General features: G+C 39.4%; 1 protein-coding gene across 3 annotated transcripts in view; it reads right to left on the reverse strand.

The window, feature by feature from the left end:
• The window catches only part of HPRT1 (hypoxanthine phosphoribosyltransferase 1), a 32,113-nt gene extending 21,248 nt beyond the window's left edge, over window positions 1-10,865 (reverse strand). For 2 of the 3 annotated variants that reach the window (XR_010939716.1, XR_010939715.1), the window contains exons 1-2: window positions 10,666-10,865; window positions 1,272-1,378 (exon numbers count right to left, since the gene is read on the reverse strand). Coding sequence is in view for 1 of the 3 variants with exons in the window: in XM_067722302.1 (XP_067578403.1) it covers window positions 1,272-1,378; window positions 10,666-10,692 (134 nt within the window). In the remaining 2 variants the exon portion in view is untranslated. The remainder of the gene's footprint in view (window positions 1-1,271; window positions 1,379-10,665) is intronic. The other variant, XM_067722302.1, reaches the window with a different exon arrangement.
• Between the last annotated feature and the right edge of the window lie 895 nt (window positions 10,866-11,760).

Below are 11,760 nucleotides of genomic sequence, written 5' to 3' on the forward strand. Positions count from 1 at the left end.
CCCTAGGTTCGATCCCTGGTCTGGGAAACTCAGATCCCGAAAGCTGCGAGGCTCAGCCAAGCATTAAAAAAAAAAAAAAAAAAAAAAAAAGATTAAACTTCAACAAAACACATCCTTTGCCCCCATGAAGTATAATATCCTTGCTCATAAAGTGAAGATAAAAATTTCAAAAACCTTCCAAATCCAAGTGTACTGTTACATCTATCATAAATTTTAAAAACGCAAATTAAAATAAGATACAATTTTCACCTATCAAACCAGCAAATTCCAATAATACAATATTAGAAGAGATTGTAAGGAAAGAGCACTCTCATATACCATTGGGAGTATAAATTAATATAAACTTTTTGGAGGATAATTTGGCAGTATCAAAACATTCAATAAACACCTTCCCCTTGTCACAAAATTTCCCCGTGGATAAATTTGAGCAACTGCCCAAACATCTATAAAACGATGTTCCCTTCTAGTATGATCTGCAAAAGCAAAATAATGGAGACATCTTGCACCTAATCAATAAGGAACTGGTTATATCAATTATGGTACAGCCAGAAAATGGAATGCCATGCAACCTTTAAAATATATGAGATAGTTCTGGATGTATTAATATGAAAAAATGCCCAATAAATTTTAGACCTATATGATAGTAATACCCATGTGTTAAAATATATAGTATATGTACATGGCCAATGTATAGGGAGGAAATGTGTACAGCAGGCTGAGAGAACTTCACTCTTCTTGTTTAAGCCTCTATAGTTAGAATATTTTAGAATTCTAGAATATAGCTATATTAGAATAGAGTTATAATATTGATATTATAATTTTAAAATAAAAAACAACAGCCAGACACACAAGGCAAGCATTTAAATAACAAGTAAAGTTTTTCACTGCAATTCATTTAACAGGAAATTTTCAAGCTAGACGTGCATAATCATCAAAATCTGACCTTGTCTTCCCGTGATTCAGCCCCAGTCCATTACCCTGTTCAGGGTTGAGAAATCAGACTTTGTGCCTAGAGTTCATTCTTCCAATCTCCCTTCAATATTTACTTTATTCTACTCCCTACAGATTCCCAGTATACCATGACTTATACTGGGTAATTAGTAAGCTCTCCCTTCCTCCCTTTTTTGTCAAGAGGGCTTTTAAAACAGAAAGCATCTATTATGTGACAAGCTGGTCTAGTTCATGTTCAAACATCAACTACTTAAAACAGTTGCTGACACTTGAAATTAATATAAGAAAAAAACAAAATTTCAATTTAAGATCGTACTAACCTGTCCATAATTAGTCCATGAGGAATAAACACCTTTTCCAAATCCTCAGCATAATGATTAGGTATACAAAATAAATCTAGGTCATAACCTGGTTCATCATCACTAATCTGAAAGAGAAATATGGCTGTTTTCAGTGAGAGCATTTCATGATACAAACACTTGATTGGATTTAGACGTTTAGAACCCTTAGCCTATCACAGAAATTTAGGTATGATATCAAGAACTTTCTGTAATTTCGTAGGTATGATAATGAATTACAGTTATATAAGAAATCAACCACATGTTTTAGAGATGAATAGTTAAGATTACAGAAGTAAAATGACATGAAATTTTCTTTAGTTCAGCAGAGTAAAAGAAAAACTTTAAAGAGCTAAGACAAATGTGGCAAAATCTTGACAATATTATAAACGCGTGATGAGTATATGGGGATCCATTACATTATTCTCCCGACTTTTGCAAATGTTTGAAAATTTAGTAAAAAATGCTTAATACAGTATAGTCTAGCAAGTTAAAATATTACAGTGAGCAAGAAAAACTGCTGTTCCCCACCTCAAACCCAAAGAGTCTCTCTCATCTCACAGTAGGAAAAAAGAATCACCAAAAAAGCTAAGTGATTCCTTAAAAATCCAAACTTCTAGAAGTCTGAGATTGTTATAATCAACTCATGAGGTGCCTTCATAATAGATACTCTAAGATTGTTTGAGTAGGACCACATATTGGTCGTCTTGATATGTCCAGTCCTTATAATGCAAAATGTTTAATAACACTGATGATGAGGTACCTGTGGTGGTAAAATGTACTATGATTACAGTTTTATAATTATATAATGGGCCTGTAAACACAGAAAAATGTAACAAAATCATAAAAAACTTTTGTCTTGCGGAGGGGAGTTACAGCGATTTTATTTAACTCTTTATACTATATATCCCAAATTTTCTTCAGTGAGTACATATTGCTTTTTAAAAATATCAAGTCTTTCTTATAAATTATTTGTGGTAGTATGTGTTTTTATATACATATGTGAAAAGTATGGGGAAATTTTATGATATATTAAAACCAAATCTACAAACAAAAAAATTTTAATACAAAAAGTTAAAAAAAGAGGAGAGAGAGGGAGAGAGGAAGAAAGAAAGGGTGGGTATGGAAGAATATACCAAACAATAGTCAACTGTAAGAAGTGGGGACCTGCCACTTTCTACACTTTGACTTCTTTTTTTTCCCCACTGCCAATTTCACTTTTTAAAAAAATTATAGTTGATTTATAATTCCCACTCAGCATTATATTTAAAGCTTATTCAAAGACACAAACCACAATTATAATACTGTCTCACATGACATTCAAGACTAAGTATCTTCCAAATCACATTCAAGAAGCTGATGACATGAACTCTGGCAGTTTGCAAGAAATACTGGTCAAACCATAATTAAATCTCACTGCATCAGTTAATATCTATTGAGTACCTCCTCCTTCAGTCAGCACTGTATTAGGTGCTTAAGGACAAGTAGCTTGGTTTTCAATAAATTTCTAAAATATATACTTAAGATACATTTATTATTCACAGAATTGATAATTATATTTTAAGAAATTTGAGGTTCACATCATCTCTCTTTCAGTCCCAAGAGCTCTGAGTTTTCCAGACTTCGGTGGAATTTCAAGTACCGTCATGTCAGACTGGTAGTAGCTGTGCACCGCTTCTGCTTGGAGCACGTGGCCAGGAGCCTGGCAGTGACTCAGGCAGGTGGACTGGGACATGCCCACAGGTAAGCTCCAGCAGCACATAGTGCACAGGCACTCGCTCGGCACGAGGTGTGAAGTCAATATTGATTTGTTTTTTTAAAAACATGTATTACTTTCATATGCAGGAAAAAAATCCTATTTTGAGGGGCAAAAGATTATGCCAGGTCCTCTAAGGTGAAGTACTAATGTATCTGCTAAACATTGTCATCAGGCTTATTTCAGAAGACATTTACTATAAAAAGAATGGGAGTATGGAGGTTCCTTAAAAAACTAAAATAGAGCTATCATACAACCCAGCAATCCCACTACTGGGCATATACCCTGAGAAAACCATAATTCAAAAAGAGTCATGTACCACAATGTTCACTGCAGCTCTATTTACAATAGCCAGGACATGGAAGCAACTTAAGTGTGCATCGACAGATGAATGGATAAAGAAGATGTGGCACATATATACAATGGAATATTACTCAGCCATAAAAGAAATGAAATTGAGTTATTTGTAGTGAGGTGGATGGACCTAGAGACTGTCATACAGAGTAAAGTAAGTCAGAAAGAGAAAGACAAATACCGTATACTAACCCATATATATGGAATCTAAAAAAAAAAAATGGTTCTGAACCTAAGGGCAGGACAGGAATAAAGACACAAATGTAGAGAATGGACTTGAGGACACAGGTGGGGGAAGGGTAAGCTGGGACGAAGTGAGAGAGTGGCATGGACATATCTACACTACCAAATGTAAAATAGATAGCTAGTGGGAAGCAGCCGCATAGCACAGGGAGATCAGCTCGGTACTTTGCGACCACCTAGAGGGGTGGGATGGGGGGGTGGGAGGGAGGCGCAAGAGGGAGGAGATATGGGGATATATGTATACGTATAGCTGATTCACTTTGTTATAAAGCAGAAACTAACACACTACTGTAAAGCAATTATACTCCAATAAAGATGTTAAAAAAAAAGAATGGGACTAGGACATTTGTGTCATCTACAAGAGTATTTCAAGCAAGCATTACTTTTATAATGCTTCATAACAAGCAAGCATTACTTTTCTAAATTTTATAAACTGAAATTTAGTTAAAAGTTCTGGGAAAAGAAGAGCTAGACCTTGCTAGATGCTACAAGAGGACAAACATTGATATCAGGCTCATCAGAACAGATCTGCTATTACCTGACAAGAATGAAAACGTACCATTTCATAGTGCTTTTAAAGTCAAGATCCGGAGCACCAAAATGGCTTCCCTGAGACTTACTCACCCCTTCCTCCCAGTTACTCACTGCTTCTGCCATAAGCATAAACCAGGACCCACCCAGGACTCTTTGAAACATGCAACACTTATAAAGCCTACTGGTTCTGTGAAAATGGCTCAGTGCCTGGCTATGGGTTTTGCAGGCAGCCTAAGAACTTCAAGAGTCTTGTTTGTCTCAATCAAAGCCAATGTGAATTCTGCCCAGAGTTCATCCCAAACATGCAGTTTAACACAGACAGACCAGCACAGATGTACCCCCCCCAAATAGGAATTCTCTCTCTGTCAACACGCCAAATTAATTTCCAATTCAGGGACTTCCCTGGCGGTCCAGTGGTTAGGACTCTGCGCTTTCACTGCTGAGGGCCCCGGTTGGGGAACTAAGATTCCACAAGCTGTGTAGCGTGGCAAAAAAACGTTTTTTAATTAAAAAAATTCTTTTTTCCAATTCAAAAGGTTTTATTTTCAATCAATACTATTAGATTTACATATCACATTCAGTGTAAAAGGGTTGATATGTTATTTCAAGATTAAAAAAACATGTCAATATAACTCTTCCCAAAAGGCAAAAATAAGAATTCATAAAACCTGTATCACTTGAGGTACTTTAGGCATAAGTTCACAACTTTGTTATAATTCACTATAAATACATGGGGTGTATTTATGGGGGTCCTAATTTAAGAAACATATGATTTGGCCATGCGTAGATAATTGTCAGAACTGGGCAAGGACTACATGAGGGTTCATTATACTAATATGTGTACCTGTGTATGTTTCAAATAAAGTTAAACAGGAAGCAATTTATTTAAATGATAACAAGGTACCAACATCACTTTTTCTCAATTTTACATTAATGAAAAATCCAAGTTTTAAAAATTCATATTTAATGTTCAAATATGTATTAGAATAGTAATTTTTAAATGGTGAGGACCTTATTCAGGACCTGTAATTCTTATCACCAACACTCACTCAAATATTTATTGAGTACCTACTATGTTGTACATACTAGAGAGGATTAGATAAATTTGACACAACTACCCTCAAAGAGCTTACAGTGTAGTAGAAGATATGACATATACATGAAAAACCATAAGACAGTGTGAAACTATTTTAAAAATACAGAAAAAGTATTATGGGAGTTTAGGAGGGTACTCAAACTCTCAGAAGCCTTGCTTGCACCTAGACCACTGACAATAAGAAATAACAGAAGATATAATTCAATAGACAGGAATTTGTTTTAATCATCCCAAGCACCAAAGCTTCATATTAAACAGGGCTAATAATCTCAATCTCTAGAAGAGCTAGAGAGAAATATACTTGGTGGCCTTTAATCTTATCAGCCCTTATTTGTTCCATCTGATATTGGTTAATATCTGGTATTAATTAACCCCATCTAACATGGATTAGTTAACAATCCAGTGGGTACTCTGATAGGAAGGGATTGCAATATGTTTAATTATATAAAAATGCATCCAGCACCCACCTTGATTAAGGTACTATGCAATAGATTTTGTAGGGGGATACAAAGATGATTATAAATTTAGAGCCTTCAAAGAGCATATAATCTAATGGAAAAGACATATACACATATAACTAACTATACAGCACATTAAAGCTTATAATCTGTACCAAATCTAACTTCAGAAGCCCACAAACGTGTGATTATCAAAAGCGGTTATACACACTAAAGATAAACATGGAACCCAAGGTCAGCCAGCACCAATGACTCCCTCCTAAAGCAATATCAAGCTTAAAGTAGTCAATATATTCTGTTGCCTAGGATATAAACTGAGTAAATTAGACTGGTATGTCTCTGATACTGAATTAGCACAGCCTTCTAAATCAACTAGGCAATAGCAATGCCCAACTTTGTATATGAGTATAAATCACATCTGTTTTATTATTTGTGACTTGGTGTTGCATGTCTAAGCACGTGGTTATTACCAACACCTTCTAAAAGAACTGCATTAGTCTGCCACAACAAAATACTGTAGACCGGGTGGCTTAAACAACAGTAATTTATTCCCCACAGTTCTTTAGGCTGGGAAGTCCAAGACCAAGGGGCCAGCAAAGTAGGTTTCATTCTGACATCTCTTCTCTTGGCTTGTAGGCAGCCATCTTCTCCTAGCTATCTGTGTGCTGAGCGCTGGGGCTGGAAACTCTCCGGTGTCTTTCTTAAAAGACCAGGGCCCCACCCTCATGACCGTACCTAATCCTAATTACCTTCCAAAGGCCCCATCTCCAAATACCATCACATTGGGGGTTAGAGCTTCAACATATGAACTTAACATAAAATGGCTAAAGACCGCAAAGAAGGTCCTGGATGGCTTTGGGGAGGGCCCAACCCCAAAATATTTGGGGGAGAGCCCTGGAGGGGCTGGAAGTGGTAAACAAATGAAATGTGGTTTCTCTGCAGATCCACCTTTCCTACTCTGATTTCCAGTTCAGCCAGAAATGGCCAAAGGATAGGTTATTAATAGCTCTCAGTTACTTACCATTTACCCAGACAGTTCAGAAATCTGACTGCATCTCCTCAGAGCTTTAAAACATAGCTCTCAAATTCTAACCTATCTGTAATATACTTGTTAATGGTAAAATCTACAAGGCACTTTTATTAATATGAAAGATTATTGAAAATGTAACATTACTATCTTTTGTCTATTTGCTATCATAAATTACCAAAATAATTTTATTTTTCAGTAGAACTGAAGCCACAAATTCTTAATAATTATGTGTCACATCGATAATAATGGTTTCCATACATGAAAAATTTTGTGGTTTACACATGTCTAATTACAGAGATATACTATCTAAAATTACAGTAAGCATGGAAATTAACTCGAGCTAAGACAACACATGCAACATCAATTCATCATCTGTGAGCAGGATTGCTTAAGCCTGTTTGTGGTCAAAAAATGACAATGTTCCTGGGTCCAAACAAGACTAAATGGAAGTGAGGAAGCGAGTCTTTAAAAATATGAATTAAAAGATGTACAGTAATAGATAAAATACATTTTATTTTATTCCTAGTAACCAACAATAATTCCAAGCTTCTAGAATAGGCAGAAATGGCTAGGTGGCATATTTTTACCTTTTATATTCAGACACTTTAAAATTCTCAGAAAAACCCAAAGCAGATGTGTCATCCCCTTGGGATAATTTGTAATAACTCAGGATATCATAAGACCAAAATTATGAACTACTGATGCATTTATCCCTAAATGTGAAAAGAATTAAAAGGTTTACAAGAATCTAAGGGTTACAAGAATTAAAATCAGCATTCTATTCAACTCAGGGATAAATTATTACCTGCTTCTACGTAAGCGGGCCCATAACTACTATCTAATACTATCATCTTTCCTTTCCAGTGTGCACAGTGGAATAACAGGCATGTTAATTCTGGGCAAAACATAAATGCCTATCAATTATCAGAAGCACAGTGCTGAAGATAGTAGTTTCATAGCAATCTGAAGTGTTTGTTTGAATTCTTATTAGTAGCAAGTTATTCTAAATGTTTGTTAGTAATTTGGTAGCCACTGGTGGAAAATAACAATCCAGTCTCAATATTAACGATGGTGGTTGACACTTTTATAGCATATAAATCTTATCAATGCACACAATATACAATTACAGATAGGAAGAAGAGCACACTAGCACATCTTTATCATCTCTTCACAGGGGAAAAGAATGACATGGCCCAGTTACTGCCTCGTGAACTACAGAAATCTAAAAGAGAACTTCAAGACCCCTCTTCTCTGCTGATCTGGTTGGTCCTTTTGTCTTTTTCCTACCTCCTGCCTATGGACTTTCTGTGACACCTAGATACAAAAAATGGACAGAAAACAATTAAGATGAATCTACAGTATGCATGTCACGTTAATCAATTTGTAGAATGAAACCCCCAAACTCAACTGCTCCATTTTTTGGTGGTCACCAAGAATAATTTTGGTCTACATTGTCAGTCTAAACCCTGATAACAATGATAGGGTTGTGGACCAAAAAAATGCACTATTTTATCAATTCTGTGAAAATTATTAGCCGGGTAAGATTTAAGTCCAGTTAATAAGGGTTACATTTCTAGCACTACCATCCTGAAATTTAGAAGATATTTTATCCACATAATGTGTATCTGATGTTTCACAATAACTTGCAAACATTCAGAAGCTTGTTCTTTGTTCAAGTGTGTCCAAGTTTACCCTGGAAGTTTAGAGAGATAGTTACAAGTAGCATGGGTCATATCAGGCAGATCTGCAGGTCAATTTCATCTAAGTGATACTGGGCAAGTTATCAATAGTTCACCAATCTGTGCCTCCAAGGTCATCCTAGTGTTTATCTCTCTCCCTCCTATTATGTATTTTTAGGGCAGTTATATTAGATAATGTTGCAAAATATTTACTTCAATGCCTAAAGCATAATAAGTACTAAATAAATATCTACTACTGTCACTATGAACCTAAAAGTGGAGAGGTTAAGAGCAGACTCTGGGGCCAGATAGCTTAGATTCAAATCCTAGTATTGCTGGGTAATCTTGGGAAAGTTACTTAACCTCTCTGAGCCACATAAATTTTTTAAATAAATATCAAACCAGTTAATATGTGTAAAGGGCTTAGTAACCAGCATACAGTAAGCACTATTTAAGTGTCCGTCACTGCTAACATGAAGACAATTTCTGGGAAGGAAATTAAAAAAGGAACAGGAATTTGCAAACCGAAAACACAATCAATATCTTGATGCTCAAACAAAACTAACAGCCAGTTCTAGCAAAAATAATTCACTATATGCTGGTGCAGCCATTGGACCCCAAAGCTTAAAAGCATCTAACTTCCTCAGCAACTGAATAAAAACAGTTGAGTACCTACTATTAGCATAACATTTAAGTGTATGGGCCCTCCTTGAGAGAGACCTAGGTTTGAGTCTGAGCTCCTCTTAATAACTGTGTGACACTGGGTATGTTACGTTAAGAGGTTAAGTTACTTAACCTCTCACTGAGGCTTCAAGGATTCCTCATCTGTAAAACGATAATCATACTTTTGTTAGAGGGTTGTTTTGAGGACTAAACAGGACTATGTAGGTAAACACATCGATAGATATTATTACTATTCCCAGTCAGGAACCACGCAAAGGTTGTTCATTCACAAAGACCGGCTATCCTTTCAATAACACCATGAGGTAGTTAGCACCTCAGTTATACATAAGACACTTAAATCCAGAAAGCTAGTTACCCAAGGCTACACTGCTAGTAAATAACCCACGCAAGCAGGATCCCAGGCCAGACTCCATTAAGAGCACTACTCTTTACCTTAAGTCACAATGCCTAATATGAACTAGAACCCTTCCCTTTTTAGGGCTCAAGTGGTTAATTATTTAATGTATTCATCCAACAGACCATCACTGAGAATTTCTTGCATGCCAGGCACTGTACTACGCGCTGGGGTTACAGCGGTGCTTCCTGCCCTTATAAAGTTTATGTTTTTGTGGGAGAGACAATCAACAGGTAATAAGGTAACTGCTAAAATAATAATAATAATAGTAATAATGCAGACTAAGGCATTTAACTATTGAGAGAGGGTTGGCTATTTTAGCAAGCGTGATCAAAACGGGAGGGTAAGGGGAGGGAGCAGCTGGGCTTGTTCGAGAAACAAGGAAAAGAACCAATGAGGCTGGAGACAGGATACCAAAGACGGATTACGGTGCCAATGCCCTTGAAGGTAAGGACCAGATTCGCATTTTTTGTCCCCTGCAGCATCAAAGAGCATAGGATCCGGATTCAAGCAGATCTGATTACGAGGCCTGGCTACCTCTGGGCCGTGGGAAAGCTACCTAATATCGGCTAACTACTTTCTACGTGTGTAAAAAGGTAGGCATGGTTACCGCTGCCAAGGCTGCCGTGAGGATGCAATGAGGCAATGCGCATTCCCACAAATAATCATTACAATGTCTGCAAAACTAGATTAAAATACCAGTCCCCGCATGCCTCCCATGTGGTCGTTTCCGTGCTCCTGGTCCCTCTCATGGAGCTGCCCCGAGGACCTCACCCACACACCGCAAATCGACAGGGAAGAGCCCCTCCTAAGAAAGCTCCCACCCTCACCCCGCCAGATCATTCCCGAACTGGCCCACGGCCCCTCCCCATAGCACGCTCGCAAGCGGCACATGTCAACCAAAACGCCATTTCCACCCTCTCCTCCCACACGCAGCCCTCCTTCCCGGGGCTCTCCTGAGGCGGCCACCCCCACCTCACCGTTCCATCCCCCCAACCGCCCGGGTGTGACGCGCGGCCGAACCAGGAGGCTGCGGCCGCCCCCGCCCCCCGGCCCCGGGCCACGCCGACCCGAGCCCGCACTGCGGCCCCGCGTCTCAGGGAACGGCCGCCGCCGCCGCCACGGGCCTGGCGGGCCAGGCTGCTCACCACGACGCTGGGGCTGCGGGTCGCCATAACGGAGCCGGCTGGTGCGCGGGCTGAGGGCAGTCTGAGGAGGAGGAAGCCGGTGGCGGGGCCGAGAAGAAGGCGGAGGCGCGGCAGGAGGCGGCGCCGCGCGGGAAAGCAGAGTAGTCCGCCCGAGCGCTCCTCGCCGCCGCCGCCGCCGCCGCTAAGAGCTGAGGCGCAGCAGGCCCCGCCCCCGCTCCGCCCCGAGGCCCCGCCCATAACGGCCGCGCGCTCCCCGCGCCCCTCCGTGGGAGCCTGCGGCTTTCCACGCTCCCGAGGTGGCCGTGGGAATTTTCTTCCCAAAGAAGCGGAGACTCCCGCGCAGCCTCTCTTCCTCTTTCCCTCAGTCTCTCATCCAGAAGGCTCCCAAATTCCCAGACCTGCCACCGCCCTCCTTTCTTCCCAGTGGCCCTAAACTGGGCGCCGGCTCTTCAGGTTCCTTGGACTGCATTGCGGCTTCCATTTTTCCTGACTCGTAGCCGGATTCTAACAAAAATCTTTAACTGGATATAAGAGTTGAGACCTAGAGCCCTAGAGTCAGCCCGATAAGGGTACAAATGTGAGGGGAACCCTTAACTGTTCTGTGACCTTGTGCGAATCAGGCTCACTGAGCCTCTCTTTTTCGTCTCAGTAAAATGGGGATATTATTAACAAGGATCGTTGAGGATTAAGGAAGATGATGTGTACGTATATGGTGTGTGCATATGTATATCTATCTATCTATATATATATATATATATGGTACAGCACTTAGGACAGTGCACAATCAGTAAATGGGAACTATCACCTTTGCTGATCTATATTCTTTGCCACCACAATTCCCGATACGGAAATGGGTGAAAAAATCTTCCCCGACTCTCCAATAGGTCGAGTAAGCAAATAAGAGTTGTTCCATTCCTAACGTGCTCATCTGTGTAGCTCCAGCACCCACCCACCACAGTGCCCAGCACAAAGTTGGTGGCCTCCATTAAGGCCACTGAGGGAAATGTGATGGTAGGTGACTTGTGAAACGGGGTAAGTCATTGAACTCGGAGCTTCAGTCTCTTTCTCTAAAAAATAGTGCTGCTATGAACTTTT

The sequence above is a fragment of the Pseudorca crassidens genome, chromosome X, assembly GCF_039906515.1.
Source record: "Pseudorca crassidens isolate mPseCra1 chromosome X, mPseCra1.hap1, whole genome shotgun sequence".
Classification (NCBI taxonomy): domain Eukaryota; kingdom Metazoa; phylum Chordata; class Mammalia; order Artiodactyla; family Delphinidae; genus Pseudorca; species Pseudorca crassidens.